The sequence below is a fragment of the Sphaerodactylus townsendi genome, linkage group LG15, assembly GCF_021028975.2.
Source record: "Sphaerodactylus townsendi isolate TG3544 linkage group LG15, MPM_Stown_v2.3, whole genome shotgun sequence".
Classification (NCBI taxonomy): Eukaryota; Metazoa; Chordata; class Lepidosauria; order Squamata; family Sphaerodactylidae; genus Sphaerodactylus; species Sphaerodactylus townsendi.
The window spans coordinates 30924498-30942835 of record NC_059439.1 but is presented as its reverse complement, the minus strand read 5'-3'; the positions used below and the strand labels follow the sequence as shown (position 1 = coordinate 30942835).

Below are 18338 nucleotides of genomic sequence, written 5' to 3'. Positions count from 1 at the left end.
GTATCTCATATGCTGTTGAATTGTCCCTTTTATGAGACAGATAGGAAGAAGCACATAATCCCCTTCCTGCATGGAAGTGAAGGCATTACAGATAAACAGAAGGTTATATATCTTTTAAACCGCCACAACTACAAGCTGTTGGAAGCGGTGGCTAAATTTTTAAATGGTGTTATTTTAACTCGCCAGAAGTTGTAAAGGCTGTTATTATCTCGCAATGTTAAACTATTTATATGCCATTAAAGGTATTTGAAATCGAAATCGATTGAAAAAAGGCAGGGTGGGAAATTTGGAAGGACAATAAACACTGGAAAGGTGGTCGGAGAGGAAAGAGAAGATGTGTCCAGGCGGGTGGAAGATGTGAGAAGAGGTAAACAGTTGGAAGAAAGATTAGTACTACTTAAACTGATGAAAGTGGAAATAGACAGGAAAAAATCTTCAGCATCAAGGTTATCGAAAGAGGGAAGAACTCAATGAAGAGGAGATAAGCTGCAAACAGATGTCTGAAAAGACAGACTTTTCAGTGTCCCCTCCCTATCCATCAGTTTGTTTTTGCTTGTAACTGATTTCCTTGAGTACGTCTCATGAGCCAGTGGAAACTGATGGCATACACATAGGAGGAATCAGCGCGGCCACTAAGGTAACTGAGGGCAGAATTTGGGAAGAGTGGAATCCCACTAAAAGCAGTGCCCGCAGCAACCCCAAAAGAAAAGTGACGACGAAGGCTGGTATGAAATTCAAGTTTGCGGAGGTAGGAGTCAGCCATCCCGGAGACATGGTCAATGCCCTCGCCTGGATGCAGGACAATGTGATGCAATTCTCCCGCTGTGCCACCTACATAATCACTCCAGTCTCTCCCATAACGGACCTGGAGGCTAGAAGAAGGGGAAAGTTAAGTCTGCAGTTCTCTTCTGCTGCCCATGTCCTTCCACTATCCGCTATCTTAAAGCAGGGGTGTCCAACTCTAGCACTTCAGATGTTCATGGACTACAATTCCCATCAGCCCCTGCTGGATGCCGCCCTTGAGTCTCAGTGAGATTCAGTGAGTCTCAATGAGAAAGATGGCCTATAGATGAAATTATTATTAGCAGTAGTAGTACTAGTACTCATAAGCAGTGGTGGAATCCAAAAATTTTAGTAACAGGTTCCCATGGTGGTGGGATTCAAACAGTGGCGTAGCGCCAATGGGGCTGAGCGGGGCACGACGGGGGCGTGGCCGGGCATTTCGGGGGCGGGACATTAATAATTTCTCTGTTACTGTAAAAAACTATTACTGTAAAAAAAAGTTCCTAATTTCCAGCTGGTATCTTTCTGTCCATAATTTAAACTCATTATAGCAAGTCCGATCGTCTACTGCCAACAGAAACAACTACTTCTCCTCTAATTGATTGCCTGTCAAATAATATTTTCAAATACTTAATTTTGTTTCTAGAAATCAAAAGAAGGATACTTTCCTTAAACAAGGAACTTCACCATATTTCTAAAACATGTTTTTAAAACAGCCCAACAGGGAGAATTGTCCTGTTTTCTACCTTCGCTAACCAGCCACGTAGGAAACAACAGGACTTTATGATTTGTGGACCTAATGGAATTTCTAATGGAAAAGCAGACCCAATTAGTAACCCCCTCTCGGCACACACAAATAATTAGTAACCCACTCTCGGGAACTGGTGAGAACCTGCTGGATCCCACCTCTGCTCATAAGGTTAACTACAGCATCTCTTCTTTTCCCTTCTGTTTGAATATTTCAGACTTTCCGTCTTCTTCAAGGAAAGCAGATTTTATACATGCTGCCCTAGATCTTATACCACTGAGGAAAATGTTACTGTTAATTCAATCAGTCTGTTTGGAGGGACCTTGTTGAATGTCTAGCCCCCAAACGTTAATTCATTAACTTACCCCGTAATGTATGAGGAATAGACTCGAATCTTAATGGCAGTTATAGGTCCATCCAGTTGGTTTACGGAGTGTGAGAAACGGGTTCCTAACGTCCCCCCATATTCGCCAGAATGGGAAGCATAGCGTTTCACAATCGCCCCTAAAATAAGATGCAGGATATTTCAGGATATTGTCGTTTTTGTCAATTGTGATCTGTTTATAATTCTAAAAAATACAACAGGAAGAAGAATATTGACCAACTACTGGGTTTTACCTGCACTGAGAGAGAAGGCACAGCAGAGGAACGCGAGGAGTGTGAAACTGAACATCCTAGAAAGAAAGTTTAACAAGGAAATAAACTGTTAATTATGATCTTGAGGAGCTAATGCAATATACCCACTGCTAAAACTAAGAGGGCTTACTGAGGCGTACCGGCAATAAATGGTGCTGGGGGCAACCCATCTCCCCCGCAACCCCCCCACCCAGCCCCACGAATTTCCCCCTTGCCTGAATAAGGGAAGCTTGGAGATGAAGAAATATGAGAGGGTGAAAGCAGTGGCGATCCTGCTCTTGCACCGCCTGCTGCGCCAGGGCACCCAGCCCACCCACCACCCGCCGCCTCCCCTCCCCGCTGCGAAGCTCATGGGAAGGAGGCCTAGATGCCCAGACCAGACCAGACCAGGGGTTCATCCTATGCCCAAGAGGGCAGGCAGTGCGATTCTCCCTGCGGCTTCCACCAGAGGGGTGTGGGAGGCCATTTTGCGCCCCCCACGTGATCAAAAGAGTGGTGCCCGGGGACATGTGACCCAACATGTCCCTCTGGCAGATACGCTTTGAATTTGGCCAAACCCCCCAGTCCCAGCCACTGGTAGAGGATGGGGGGGGGTCGAGCGCTACATCTGGGAGAGAAGAGGGTGCTCCATTGTGAGGTCTGTCTCTGGTGCTGAGTAGACCTTGCCCCATTTAGGCTGACTCTGGGGAAAGGGGCAGGCTGGTAGGTTTGGGTGGAATTCTGCATGTGAAAGAGGACCCAACCTCGTGGCTAGTCAATAAAATTCTCTTCATGTCTGAAAGTGTAACCCCCATGCTCAGAATGGGTTGACCCAGTAAGGGGTGGAGACCCAAAGCAGCAAGAGGCTGCAGAGCTCGTGTAGTTTGGAGGAGACAAGGCTACCAGACTCGGACCTTGATTTGTGAGGTACTCAGGTGTTTTTCCTGATGTGCTCAGGTCCATACTCCCCATCAGCCTCATCAGCATGGGCCAATTGGCCATGCTGACAGAGGCTGATGGGAATCTGTAGTTCCTGAACATCTGGAGAGCCCCAGGTTCCCTACTCTCTGGTACATAAGCCAGGGGTGGGAACCTGTTTGGCTCTCCAGATGTTCAGGAACTACAGAATTCCCATCAGCCCCTATCAGCATGGCTGGTGTGCGATAGGAATTATAGTTCATCTGGAGAAACACGAGTTCTATTAAACTATAACACCTTTGTTAAGGGTTTCTTTTGTGTTTGCAATGGGTGCAGAGTTCTTCTGGAAACCTTCATCATGTTGAATCCTGTTCATCAAGCCCTTGGAGTCTTCAGGAGCCAACCCACTTGCAAAGAAGAATTGGACTTGGCAGTATCAGTAGACTGTAAATATAAGGACTTGAAAATGCAACCTAAACAGGCCCTTGAAGTGTGATGTTAAATGTTGATGTTTGATGTTATATGTTAAGAAAGTAAACCATTTTGTTTTTAAAATTTGTTGTTGCAAACTCATTCCAAGTGCTGCCCCACAGAACCCACAAGATAGAAGTTACAAAAGCACTGCAGAGAAATCTTTTTGAAGTCACAACCAGTTTGAATTATTGTGCTTCAGCCAGGTTCCGACGTCTACCTGAAGACCTGGGCTGCCGGTTTGCTCCTTTGAAGCCAACCCTGTAAATAATAAACCTTCTTACTTTTTTAATATGTTAATCCAGCCTCAGTGATCTCCGCAATCTCCTTACGCGCCACAAAATGTATCCAACAGCAGTGAGCCCAACGTTATACGTTCACTACCCGTAGAACACCTGGAAACTGAGGAGACAGCTTATGCTTCAAAATGAATTTAGATCCCAAAAAAATCTGAGGCTGTGCACATCACTTCATGAGGAATAAAAATGGCTTGTCACACTCTTTCCCCTTCCTTCAGGATTATTATTATTATTATTATTATTATTATTATTATTATTATTATTATTATTATTATTATTATTATTATTATTATACTTGTATACTGCCCTCCCCCGGAGGGCCCAGAGGATAGCCCCAAGTCTTATCGGGAGACCATTAACATGGAATCCTGCAAACTGGAAGAACCAATTTAGATCTTTTTTCCCCCACCTGATGATTTTCTTGTACAGGTACTGACTTCTTCTTTAAATCCAGAGGTTGTCGTCACCTATTTATTCTCTTTCTGAGGCACATCATACTTTTTTGAGGTGAGGTTGTCGTCACCTATTTATTCGTCACCTATTTATTCATACTTTTTTGAGGTGAGGTTGTCGTCACCTATTTATTCTCTTTCTGAGGCACATCATACTTTTTTGAATGCTCTGGTATCCTAGTCCTTCAGAAACCCATAACTATCTTTTAAAAAATTTTCTCTGATCATGTCCTTTTTTTTCTTCATACCTGCAATACCAAAGGTGTTGCCTTACCTTCTGGTGTCCACCTGTCCTGGCTCCTTCTGTGGATATGTTCAAAATAGTGCCTGTTGAAAAACTCACTCATTTATATTCAAAGGCAATTTCCTTCTTTATTAATTTCTTCCCCTCTCCTTTGTGTATCTAACTGTTTAAATTGTAAACCTCAGGGCAGGGCCCGTCTTGCATATTTTGACTGTTTACTGTAGATATCGTAAGATAATTATTTAATAAATGAAATATCTGCTTAACTTTAAAATAAACATCTGCTGATCAAATGTTACAGAAAACTATATAATACAAGGACTTGGATAGCCCAGGCTAGCTTGATTTTGCCAGATCTCAGAAGCTTAGCAGGCAGGGCCCTGGTTACTACTTGGATGGGAGCCCACCAAGGTAAGACAAGAAGACAATCAAGAGCCAGTGTGGTGTAGAGGTTAAGAGCAGGTGGACTCTAATCTGGAGAACTGGGTTGGATCCCCCACTCCTCCACCTGAGCGGCAGAGGCTTATCTGGTGTACCAGATGTGTTTCTGCACCGATAGCCTGCCAGGTCTCTGGGAAGTCTGAGTCATATAGAATGAGCCATACCAGCAGTGAATTTCACAACTCGGATATTTTTTTCATCTGGAATGGGTGATTTCAAGGCTCATGAATCCTACGTTGTTCACCTATCAATTTTTTTTAAAAAGAAAGGGTTCTAACATACATCCCTCATTTGCCCCCTGCAGTGGCTTGATAAATGTCCACCTAGCTCAGAGGTCTGCAACCTGCGGCTCTTCAGATGTTCATGGACTACAAATCCCATCAGCCTCTGCCAGCCAATTGGCCATGCTGGCAGGGGCTGATGGGAATTTTAGTCCATGACCATCTGGAGAGCTGCAGGTTGCAGACCCCTGACTAGCTGCATTCTAATATTCTCGTGATCTTATCGGTACAGAGTATTTCCACCAGAGTCGTGACTAGCCCTCTCAGAAGTTAAGCAGGTTTGGCCATGGTTAGTATTTGGTTGGGTGACTGACCACCAAGGAAGTCCAGGATAGTTACACAGTGGCAGGCAAAGGCAAACCACCTCTGAAGTCTCTTGCCTTGAAAACCCCACTTATGGCGGGGTTGCCATAAGTTAGTAATCTGTGACTTGGCAGCACATTCTACCACCAGCACTTTCCCACCATTTCTAGGAAACCTCTTTTGTCAGTATTTTTTTCTCTAAAACCTCACTCTGTCCTCCCTCACATCCAACTACCACTTACCCACTTCCTCACCCATATTCGATTTCGAATACCTTTAATGGCATATAAATAGTTTATCATTAACATTGCAAGATAATAACAGCCTTTCCAACTTCTGACGAGTTAAAATAACACCATTTAAAAATTTAGCCACCGCTTCCAACAGCTCGTAGTTGTGGCTATTTAAAAGATATATAACCTTCTGTTCATCTGTAGTGCCTTCACTTCCATGCAGGAAGGGGATTATGTGCTTCTTCCTATCTGTCTCATAAAAAGCATATGAGATACTGTTTCCACAGAACCCATGCCACACGGGCATTTCCTTTCTTTATGAGGAATTCCAAGTTGGCGTCCAAGGGTAAAGGAAGAAGGCAGGGCATTACATCTCGCTAAGGTGATTGCTCTACGCCACCGGGCCTCAACCAGGAGATAAAGGTACCGGGCTACAATTAATCTATCCACAGGTATCCCCAGAGAGATCGCGGAACAGGTTTTATTAGCTTCCTCTAGCACAGTGGTGGCGAACCTTTGGCACTCCAGATGTTATGGACTACAATTCCCATCAGCCCCTTCCATCATGGCCAATTGGCCATGCTGGAAGGGGCTGATGGGAATTGTAGTCCATAACATCTGTAGTGCCAAAGGTTCGCCACCATGGCTCTAGCATCTGTTGAAACTCTCTACATGAGAGTTTTTTCACATGAATGCTCTATTTACATTAAATCCACAAGTGCTACAAAGACTAGTTATATCAATTCCCCCCAAAAAATTAATCAGTCACCGCAATGTCTATAGACCTCTTTTTCCCATGAAAGCCTATGTCATCATCCTAAATGATTTAATGTTATATCTAGCCAAATAGTGATTGGAAGCCACCTTCCCTAGGGTCATTGCCAAGTTATGCAGTCATTATTTTCTTAGAAGGATAGGCTGGGGAAGAGGTACTTATGACTCTAGAAACCCTTCCAACGCTATGAAGGGGACAATAATTCAATAGCCAGGACAGGTAAGAGTCTAACTTACGTATGGGGGCCTTCACAACATCTAGAATCCCATGGATAATTGTAGGGAAGACTGAACTGAACCACTCCAAGCCAACAAGCTTAATTAAAACAGACTAATTAAAGAAGATCAAAGCTGGTCATTAGCCCCACAAAGATCAACCATCTGTGTTGGAGGGACACACCTTGTGGGGTGACCCAAAGGTGCAATCTTTGCGCTGACACCAGGCATAAAAAGGCAAACTCCACACAGAACGAGTTGCCCTCTGGTTCACCTGGACCAAGTGTTAGTGTCATCAGTTATGGTCTGAGTGGCTACAGTCTCCACCACCTGGAGATGCTGGGGCCCCAAGTCACTTGAGAACCCAGGATGACGTCTGTATTGTTTTTATTATTACCTTTATCTCTGCAGATCCATTGTTTACTTGTAACTCACTCTATGTGGGCCTGCCTTTGAGACTGATCCCGAAATTAAAACTGGTCCAGAACGTGGTGGCGAGAATCCTCCCTGGGACAACGGTGAGGGAGCACATCACATCTGTGCCGCACCAGCTGCACTGGTTGCCAATGGGATTTCGGATCATGTTGAATAATGGTTTTGATAAAGGCAGTGCGTAAAAAATGAATGATAGTTCTCATGTTATTTGGGATTATATTCTAATGCGGAAGTATACCGGTTTCTCAGCAGCTGCACCTCAACTGATCATATTAAATCTTCATCTGAGACAGAGTATAGCAAAAGAGGAAACACACTCTGCAGTAAAGGCAATCTGGAACTAGCATGTGCAACACCCATTCATAGGGTCTACACTGTAGTGTTTCAATAATACATGGGCAATGAAGTAAGGCAGTAACATTTTCACATTTCCTTTTTATTCTGTGACAGCCATTGCCAGCAAAGCTCATCGTTTGACTAGAGAGGAATCTATGCAGAAATGGGGTGGGAATGGGACGTCTGGTCATTGGTTTGAACCCACAAAGTAGAAGAAGAAGAAGAAGAAGAAGAAGAAGAAGAAGAAGAAGAAGAAGAAGAAGAAGAAGAAGAAGAAGAAGAAGAAGAAGAAGAAGAAGAAGAAGAAGAAGAAGAAGAAGAAGAAGAAGAAGAAGAAGTTGGATTTATATCCCCCCTTTCTCTCCTGCAAGGAGACTCAAAGGGGCCTACAAACACATTTCCCTTCCCCCCTCACAACAAACACCCTATGTTAAGGTGACCAGATAGTCACCTTCCTCACCCGAGACGGGGAGGTGGTCGTGTGCGCACGATGGCTGCTGCGCAAGGCTGATCAGATTCACCCGCATCAGCACCGCGGAAGCTTCTGGGGCTTCGCGGTTTGCCGCCTCTGTCACCAGAGGGCTGCAAACCGCAGCTTCCAGCAGCAAAGCTCCGTGCACTGCTTAAGCCGCGTGCATCAGGCTTAACATGGGGCTCACGGTTTGCCGCCCTGTCACAGGGCGGCAAACCGCAAGCCCAGGAAGCCGGCGACGCTGCTGTAGGGATACACAAAAGGCTTCTGGGGCTCCAGTCGGTTTGCCGCCTCTGTCACAGTGCGGCAAACCGGGCGAGCCCCCCATGGAAGCTTCGGGTGCATCGCCAAGATATCAGTTTACTCCCCGAGGCCGGAGACGAAGCCGCCCAGAAGGCACTGCGGCAGCCGCAGTGCCTTCTGGGGCACTTCCCTCGTCTCCCTGTTCGTCCGGGGAGCGCCGCGCAAAAGGCAGTGTGCTCCTGCAGCCGCGTGTGCGCGGCCGCAGGAGCACATTCCCTAACCGGGACATTCCCCAAAGCCCGGCGGGACGCGGGACACCTCACGCAAAAGCGTGAGGGTCCCGCGAGAAGCGGGACGGATGGTCACCCTACCCTATGTGGTAGGTAGGGCTGAGAGAACTCAGAAGAACTGTGACCAGCCCAAGGTCACCCAGCTAGTGTGTGTGGGAGTATACAGGCTAATCTGAATTCCCCAGATAAGTCTCCACAGCTCAAGCGGCAGAGCGGGGAATCAAACCTCCACATTAGAGTACACCTGCTCTTAACCACTACGCCACTGCTGCTCTGAAGAACAGAGCATAAGTCGGGATGAGCTGGTGGCCAGTGTGAGTGGGTGGACTAGGTGCCCATATGTAGACAGAAGAAAGGAGTAGAAGTAGGTACCTGGAAAAACTACCAGAAGTGGCAGAACAAGTGAACAAGGAGAAAAATGATTGAATTTCGGGGTGGCTGAAAGAATAATTGTGCGCACGAATGACAGCTAAAGCCCACGAGAAATGGAGGAAGGGACAGATGTCCCTTGCACTCTGCCATTCACCGAACAGTTGGGTTCTCAGTCTCTTCCTGCTGCCGTGGGCTTAGTATCCCAGTGGAAACTGATGGCGTCGATATACGAACCAGAGCGGCCACTGAAATATGTCAGGACAGCTCCAGGGAAGAGCGGAATGGCGCTGAAACTGGTGCCCGCGTCGACGCCGAAAGAGAAGCGGCGTCCAGAGCTGGTTTGGAATTTAAGCTTGCGGATGTATGTATCAGACTTCCCAGAGACTTGGATGATCGATTCTCTGGGGTGAAGCATAATGGTCTGCAGGTCACCTGATGAGCCCCCCACGTAGTCACTCCACTCCTTCCCATAACGCACCTGGAGGCTGGAATAAGGAAACAGTTAGGGTAGCTGTGACAACCCCCCCCCTTTTTTTTCTACTGAGTGGAGACACACAGCCTTGTTAGATTTTTGGGATCTAGGATCTTGGTGGGGTTTCCGGTGGGGGGAAGACGCTCCGCAAGCGGCGGAGAGTTGGAGTTTGCCGTTCTCCTCCTTTTTGGGGCTCGAAACTAGGAGCTTCTAAACTGGAGGGCTTCTAAACTCAAGTAAAAAAGGCAAGGCTCATCTGTGGGTCGGGTTGTGACGAGACGGCAGGCGCGCTTGGGAGAGACGGAGAGGTGCGCGTGGGAGAGACGGCGGCCTTCTCCATTTTTCCAAAACTTGGGAGGGCGCAGCGCTCCAGAGCCGCGGAGTCATAGTAGCCGGGAGTGGTTCAAACTAAGGAACGGCAAGCGAGTCCCGGTTTCATCGGAGGTTCCCTCAAGCCGCGGCAACGCCTCAACCCCCCCCCTCTCCATAACGTCTTAACGTCTCAACTCTTCAACTCAAGCCATTAGGTTTTTAGCTTCCCGGTCCCCAGGCTGCGATTGCTCCGCTGGAAACTGCTGCGGCTGGTTGCTTTCCCTCGATGTCGTGTGGATGTTTTGTGTTTTGTGTTTTTGTGCTGTGTTTTTGTGCTTCTTAAACATGCTACTTGGAGCAAGGAGTTTTATAGTCGCAAGTCTTAATACAAATTGACTGAAATGTGAAATGGCTATTACGGAAGATTTCATATGTCTTCACAATATACCGGCAGAGGCAGCTAGGACCCCGGGAAACCCTGGATTACAATTCCTGGTAGGAGGTTGGAGACGAAGGCGGGATAGAAGGAGGAAGAGAGGGCTTCGGGCTGGTGTTTTTACTAAGCTGGGAAGGTGTAGTTTCAAGTCTGCACTTCCAAGCATTTTTCTTACTAATGCACGATCTCTTAGCAACAAAATGGATGAATTAAGGCTACAAATTGTGAAGAGCAGATTTGGCAAGAACAGCTGTGTTTTATTAATTACAGAAACCTGGCTTCACTCACACATTCCCATTCAGCAGTTGAACTATCTGGTTTCACTTCTTTCCGGCAGGACAGAAGTAGTAAAGATTCTGGGAAGCATAAAGGAGGGGGTTTAAATCTCTATGTGAACAAAAGCTGGTGCACTAATGCAAGCATCACAGGGGGTCACTGCTCAAGGGATTTGGAAAGTATGACTATTAGATGCAGACCCATATATCTGCCACGGGAGTTTAGTGTGGTTATCATCATTGCAGTATACATTCCACCTGATGCTAATGCTGCCATAGCTTTGAGCTCTCTGTATAACATTGTTGAAAACCAGCAGAAAAAAGCATCCTGATGCTGTGCTCATTATAGGAGGAGACTTTAATCATACTAATTTAAAAACAGTGCTCCCTAAACTCTACCAGCATGTCAGGTGCCCCACTAGAGGAGCCAATACATTGGATAAAGTGTATACCAACATCAAGGATGCCTACAAGGTGATACAGTTACCACACTTGGGTCAGTCAGACCATTTATCACTGTTTCTGGACCAGCATATATTCCAATTTTGGGAGGCGGTGTTGCCTGTAATAAAGACTGTACAATCCTGGCCTGATGATGCCTCTAAACTACTTCAAGATTGTTTTGAGACAACAAATTGGGATGTTTTCTACCACCCAGATCTGGAGGAGTATACCACTGCTGTTCTGAGTTATATCACCCACTGCACAGACACTCTTATTGTGTATAAGCGATCCGGATTTACTCCAAACCATAACCCCTGGATTACACGGGAGGCTCAGCAACTTTTGCATGACAGGAATATCCCTCTCAGATCTGGTGATGATGCAAAGCATAGCACGGCGAGAGCCAGCCTCAAGACAGGCATTCGACAAGCCAAGATGAGTTATAAGAGAAAAATTGAAGATTATTTTAATAATAACAACATGAGGCATGTGTGGCAGGAATTCAACAAATTACCAACCATAAAACCAAACAATGACATTTCTGTGGATGGGGATTCTTCTCTGGCGGAGGAGCTAAATCACTTTTTTTTTTGCCCGGGCTTTGAAACAGGTCTATCAGAAGGAGATGACACACAGCCACCAGGTGATTGCAGCTCACACCTCACTGTGGAGGAACATGAGGTGAGGCAAGTTTTGAGGGCTGTGAATCCAAGGAAGGCTGCTGGACCGGATGGTATTCCCGGTCGGGTGTTAAAGGAATGCGCTTAACCAACTGGCTGGTGTTTTACTGGGATCTTTAATCGATCTTTATCCCAGTCCACCATTCCATCTTGTTTGAAAGCTTCCACCATTGTTCCACTACCAAAGAGATTTCCTGCTGACAATCTTCAGGATTATAGACCAGTGGCACTCACCCCCATCATCATGAAGTGTTTTGAAAACTGGTCCATAGGCATATTAGTTCTTGCCTTCCAGATACATTTGATAAACATCAGTTCGCATATCGGACTAATAGATCTACGGAGGACGCCATTGCCATTAGCCTCCACACAGCTTTGACGATCTGGAACAGCAGGGGAATTATGCGCGAATGCTCTTTGCGGACTTTAGTTCCGTGATTTAATACAATCTCGCCACAAAGACTGGTGACAAAACTTGTGGATCTTGGACTATCACATTCAATCTGTTTGTGGATTAGGGACTTCTTTGTCTGGACGCTCCCAGAGGGTTAGGACTGGGAAATCGGGTTTCAGTTCTTACTCTAAATATGTGGAACGCCACAGGGCTGTGTGTTGAGCCCTTTACTGTTCACCCTTTATACATATGATTGTACTCCTGTCTATCATAGTAACACCATTATCAAATTTGCTGATGACACAACGGTGGTGGGGCTCATCTCTGGAGGGGATGAGTCTGCCTATCGGAATGAAGTGGACCGACTGCCTCATGGTGCAGGGAAAATAACCTGGTTCTTAACACTAACAAGACAAAGGAGCTCATAGTGGACTATAGAAGGAATAGCGCGGAAATTCAGCCCTTGACTATAAATGGAGATCAAGTGGAGCGGGTGGCTAGTTTTAAATTCCTGGGCGTTATGATTAAAGAGGATTTGACCTGGGGAGTACAGACTACCGCGGTGGTTAAGAAAGCCCAGCAAAGACTGTACTTTCTGAGACTTTTAAGGAAGCAACAACTAGATGGAAAACTTCTGGTGTCCTTTTACCGCTGTGCTATAGAGAGTGTCCTAACCTACTGCATCTGTGTATGGTTCTCCAGTTGCACAGTGGCCCGAATAGGAAGGCTCCAAAGGGTGATCAATACTGCACAAAGGATTATCGGCTGCCCTCTCCCCTCCTTGGAAGAAATCTATAATGCCCGAAGTCTAAATAAAGCCCAAAATATTCTAAGGGACCCGTCTCATCCAGCACACTCTCTTTTTAAACTGCTACCATCTGGCAGACGATACAGGGCCCTCAGAACTAGGACAAAGAGGCTTAGAGACAGCTTCTACTCTAGAGCTGTGGCTATGCTAAACTCCGCTGCTTCATATTGATGTATTTGGGGCTATGTAGGGATGGGTGGAGGATGATGATGTATGAGTCTGAAATTGCATGAGTCTGAAATTGTATGAGTCTGAAATTGTGTGCATCGAGGAATGCTGCTGTAAATTTCGTTGTGCGTGCACAATGACAATAAAATGCTTATGCTTATGCTTATGCATTTTGAGCTATAAACTTTCCCCTCGGTGTCCAGGTGTTCTATATGTAGTGAGTGTACAGGCTCAGGTATGCAGCTGTGAGGTAAACTGGGTGATGCGGGTACATCAACAACTAAGAAGATTTATTTATTTATAGCCTGGTTTTAAAGGAACAAACCAGCCACACAGGTCTTCAAATTGACAAAGTAGAAACCTGGTTGAGGCACAAAAATGTAAGCTGGTTATATGACTTCAGTTATTCTGAGGCCCCTTCCGCATTGTAGGAGTCGACCTTAGATCGAGTCCGACCCGAGTGCTCGGCACAGACGTAGCGTCGGACTCGTGTCTGACTTGACTCACCCCCCTCTCGCCATTGAATTTCTGAGCTCGACTGGGGGGGTCGAGTCAACTGGCGGACTCAAGTTGCGCTCGAGCCGAAGCTGGCAGAGTGCGGAATCTCCGTCGACTCGACTCTGCCATCTAGCCAATCACAGCTCAGTATTTCGCCCATGCGCAGAAGGGGAGACTCGTGGCGGCGGCGAAAAGCTTTGGGCATGCGCAGAACGGGGGACTCAGCAACCAATCGGAATGCAGCACAGGGAGGTGGTCCCGCCCTCTGAGCTCGGCTCCGGAGACACGAGTCAGCTGCTGTGCGGAGGAACGGGAGGACTCGAGCTGAGGCACGATTCCGCTGACACGAGTCGAACCTGAGTCGCCTCGTGTGTCCGGAAGGGGCCTAAAAGACACCTGATCACTTCCCCCCAATCTGCTTTCATCAGCCAAATAGTGGAGGTGGGGGCTTCCTCCCAATGCGTCAGCTGCAGGCTTTACTTCTTTTGTAGACCCTTATTTGGAGTCTCGTTTTGTAAGATCCACCCTCCCAGTTTCAAGCCCCCGGGCTTTCCTTTTAGCCCTGTTTTTTTCTTACATTGGTGGAGAAAGAGGAACCAGGCTCTGCTTTTGCAGTCGCAAACAAGTCCAAACGCACTGCCGTCGCCAGCGCCCATCCAAATTTTAAATTCCCAGCTCTGGATCTTCGTACACTTACCCTCTAATGTATGACGTATCTACCCGGATCCTAAGGGCGGTTATAGGTCCATCCAGTTGGTTCACAGAGTGTGAGAAGCGTGTCCCTCCATACCCACCATATTCACCAGAATGGGAAGAAGAGCGTTTCCGAATCGCTCCTAAAAGGAGTTGCAGAGGAAACAAATAAGTAGGAGCCAAGGCACAGCAGCCTACTACTACCCAGTGAGGACCCCAGACCCTTCAGAAAACTGAACAGCTGCTGGATTTTACCTGCACTGATGAAGGGGGCACAACAGAGTAACGCGAGGAGGGCGTAACGAAACATCCTAGAAGGAAAGTTTTGCAAGGAAATGGATCAGGCAATTGTGATCTTCAACCCCACCCTTCCCCTTCCCACAGGGAAATTTATTTATTTTATTTTTATTTATTATTTGGACTTTTATACCGCCCCATCCCCGAAGGGCTCCGGGCGGTGTAGGTTTTCCAGGTAGGTTTGGCAATAGCCCTGAAGAAAAAAATATAGTCACTGGCCATTTACGCACTTGTGGTCTCCTTTGCTTTAAGCATACGTTCCCTTTGGTTAGAGTTTCCTTTATGCACCCTTTTTTCCCCTCTTCCAAAGTGACCCCACCTTCAGATCTGGGAATCCGTGCATTTTCTAAAACCTCTTAAACTACATTTTTCCCCTTTGAAGGGGAAATAAAGGAGATCTGCAAGCATAAAGATTTCCTTGGGTTTTTCCACTCCACCTTCAAAACAAGGCCAGAGCGTGATCACTTTCCTCTTATTCTTGACCCATGAAATCGGGAACCACCAACTGAAACAGCCCAGGAATTTAGACTCCTCATTAGAACCAGGTAGGATGAAAGTCAAAATGAAAAGGTGAAAGTATTCTCCTTTTGATTTTTAAACTAAATGAAAATACAAGTCTCTGCATAAGATTTAGCCACTAGGGAAGGCTATCTAATTTTTCCCCCTAACACAGGGTGTGAGATTGGAGTGCCTTTTAACCCCTTTCTTATTTAATATTTATATTAACTCCCTCACAGAAGGCCTTTGGAATATAGATACACATGCTCCAAAATTAATATTTTTATTGAAGAAGAAGAAGAAGAAGAAGAAGAAGAAGAAGAAGAAGAAGAAGAAGAAGAAGAAGAAGAAGAAGAAGAAGAAGAAGAAGAAGAATAATTTGGATTTATATCCCCCCTTTCTCTCCTGTAGGAGACTCAACGGGGCTTACAATCACCTTGCCCTTCCCCCCTCACAACAAACACCCTGTGAGGTGGGTGGGGCTGAGAGAACTCCGAGAAGCTGTGACTAGCCCAAGGTCACCCAGCTGGCGTGTGTGGGAGTGCACAGGCTAATCTGAATCCCCCAGATAAGCCTCCACAGCTCAGGCGGCAGAGCGGGGAATCAAACCCGGTTCCTCCAGATCAGAGTGCACCTGCTCTTAGCCACTGCTCTTAGCCACTACGCCACTGCTGCGTGCATAAAGGCAAGCAACTTCCCATCATGCACAGGGAAGAATCAGGCTGCCAGGCAAAATGGCGGATCAGGCCAAGGAGAGACCAGCAGGGACAGAAAAATATGGAGGGCGAAATGCTGTGCAAAATGGAAAACCTCATTGCAAGGCAACAATCGGGAATCGACTGCTTATCAGCTGTGCGGAAAATAGGAAGTGCACAAAAGCCCACCGACTCCCTCAAAACGAATTCTGGAGGATGTCACCTATTTATTTATTCTCTTTCCCCAGCCCTTCATACTTTTCCCTCCACTCCTCTGAACTTGCCTCCTTGACCTCTGCAAACCCAACGTTACACCATTTAATTCTCTGACGATGTCCTTTCTTCCTCAAAGCTGGAATACCAAAGGGACTCCTTACCTTCCAGCATCCACCTGCCTCCTTCCGTGAATGTGTCTAAAATGGCGCCTCTTCCAAAAAAATCACAGACATCCATTTATATTAAAAAAATCAACCTCCTCTTCCGTTTCTCCCCCTCCGCCCCCACCCCATGTGTCTAACCTCTTATAAACTTGAGTGCCGGGACTGTTTGTGTACTCCTTACTTTCTGGCACACACCTGCCTCCTTCGGTGAATATGTCTAAAATGGCACCTCTTCCAAAAAAAACGCCCACACGTGTCCTTTTATATTGAAAGTCGATTTCTTCCTCGGTTTCTTCCCCCTCCCCCAATGTGTCTAACCTCTTATAAACCTGAGTGCGGGCTCTGTTTGCCTACTCTGTTTACTGTAGATATTTTAAATCAATATTTAAAATAAGTGAAATATACGGGTGTAAAATGCCATCATAAACCAATTTATGGCAACCCAATAGGGTTTTCAAGGAAAGAAACTAACAGCGAGTGTTTGCCTTCCTCTACATAACAACGCTGGTATTCTTTGGAGGTCTTCCATTTAAGTACTTAACTGGGCCAAGCCTGCTTAGCTTCTGAGGTCTGGCAAGATCAAGCTAACCTGCGCCATCCAGGTGAAATATATACTTGAACAAATTGAAAACAAGAATCTGCCGATCGAATTGCCATATAACAAAGCTATATAAAACAATATAACAGGTTGGATTCCTGGTACAAGACATCTGGTCCATCAGCAAATACGCCACATGCCACTAAGGAAGGAAACTCTGACTCACGTATTCTGAAATAAACTTGGTTGGGCTTGAAGGTGCCTCTTGATTTCCTCTTGCATCCGCAGGTTCGAAACATAACTTAGTCGCATCCAAGCTAGACTTCTGCAATGCTTTCCATGCAGAGCTGCCCTCGGAGATGTTCCGAAAACTTGAAACGATCATCCGTGAAGCAGTTCTGTTCAGGGTCAGGGCCTGCCACAATAAATGGAGGAAGGTTGTCAGAGAAAAGGGGGAAGAATTGAGGGAATGCTGACACAGATGGGGTGAGGGGAGAATAGAAGGGGGAGAAAAGATGGCCAGAAAAGGGTTGGGGGGGGGAGAAAGGGATGGCAGGAACATTAACAGAGAAGGAGGAGGAGGAAGAAGAAGAAGAAGAAGAAGAAGAAGAAGAAGAAGAAGAAGAAGAAGAAGAAGAAGAAGAAGAAGAGGAGGAGGAGGAGGAGGAGGAGGAGGAGGAGGAGGAGGAGGAGGAGGAGGAGGAGTTTGGATTTATATCCCCCCTTTCTCTCCTGCAGGAGACTCAAAGGGGATTACAATCTCCTTGCCCTTCACCCCTCACAACAAACACCCTGTGAGGTATTGAAGAAGAAGAAGAAGAAGAAGAAGAAGAAGAAGAAGAAGAAGAAGAAGAAGAAGAAGAAGAAGAAGAAGAAGAAGAAGAAGAAGAAGAAGAAGAAGAAGAAGAAGAAGAAGAAGAAGAAGAGTCGGATTTATATCCCCCCTTCCTCTCCTGCAAGGAGACTCAAAGAGGCCTACAAACACATTTCCCTTCCCCCCTCACAACAAACACCCTGTGAGGTAGGTGGGGCTGAGAGAGCTCAGAAGAACTGTGACCAGCCCAAGGTCACCCAGCTGGCGTGTGTGGGAGTGTACAGGCTAATCTGAATTCCCCAGGTAAGCCTCCACAGCTCAGGCGGCAGAGCTGGGAATCAAACCCGGTTCCTCCAGGTTTCCTCCAGAGGAAAGGTAGCAAGGCAAAGGGAAGATACCCCCTCCCTGCAAGTCCTTCGTGGGGCCCCACTTAGATTCATATATCTGTCATAACTAACAATACAATCTGAGCAGTGTTTATGATTCATGCCTCTGTTCTGAGAAACTTGATGAGTATTATACCAGCCCCGAGGTAAAAATGTGTCATCAATTTGTCCTTGGAATCTGCCTGTTTGATCAACTCCCGTCAAAGGTCTTTAATTTTGACATTTGCCTTCTGAAAATGTGGCTGCCCTACCCTTTGGAGTAAAAGCTTCGGGGCAGCCAAGAAAGCGTTTGTGACGACTCGAAGCGCACATTTAAAGCACTTAAAAATGGCAAGAAGGGAAAGCGAACGCAGGGCAGTCGGGAAAACAACTTGGCACGTGAAAACAGCATGTTTTCAAGAATCTCAACAGTTCTTTGGAGTTGAGCTACTTTAGCTTGGCCTCTAAATGCAAACAGGAAACCAGTTAAACACTTGATCGGGCGTCGTTACGGCATCATTCAGAATGAAAGTAGCTCTTTGCTTTTCTGGTCCATGCAACGTTCCCTTTTGTTTGCCGGTCAAGATTCGGGTGCCCACTCATGTTCCTGCTCTTAGGTTTATTTCTTAAGCAGAATATACTGGG

The 18338-nt window shown here is 46.3% G+C and overlaps 2 protein-coding genes across 4 annotated transcripts; both read right to left on the bottom strand.

Moving 5' to 3' along the window:
- Positions 1 to 271: 271 nt before the first annotated feature.
- LOC125444952 (zymogen granule membrane protein 16-like) lies at positions 272 to 4705 on the bottom strand. 3 transcript variants are annotated; one of them, XM_048517730.1, is made up of 5 exons: positions 4561 to 4705; positions 3820 to 3937; positions 2150 to 2205; positions 1897 to 2035; positions 272 to 872 (listed from the first exon to the last, which is right to left on the bottom strand). In XM_048517730.1, exons 3-5 carry the CDS (start codon positions 2202 to 2204, stop codon positions 539 to 541), a joined length of 528 nt encoding a protein of 175 aa, XP_048373687.1. In that variant the 5' UTR covers position 2205; positions 3820 to 3937; positions 4561 to 4705; the 3' UTR covers positions 272 to 538. The 3 variants fall into 3 exon arrangements, with proteins under 3 accessions (XP_048373687.1, XP_048373686.1, XP_048373685.1); XM_048517729.1 differs by lacking the exon at positions 3820 to 3937 and having other exon boundaries at positions 4535 to 4705; XM_048517728.1 differs by lacking the exon at positions 3820 to 3937 and having other exon boundaries at positions 4561 to 4702.
- Positions 4706 to 8751: 4046 nt separating this feature from the next.
- LOC125444951 (zymogen granule membrane protein 16-like) lies at positions 8752 to 16925 on the bottom strand. The gene is made up of 4 exons (XM_048517727.1): positions 16741 to 16925; positions 14362 to 14417; positions 14111 to 14249; positions 8752 to 9411 (listed from the first exon to the last, which is right to left on the bottom strand). Exons 1-4 carry the CDS (start codon positions 16824 to 16826, stop codon positions 9096 to 9098), a joined length of 597 nt encoding a protein of 198 aa, XP_048373684.1. The 5' UTR covers positions 16827 to 16925; the 3' UTR covers positions 8752 to 9095.
- Positions 16926 to 18338: the final 1413 nt, after the last annotated feature.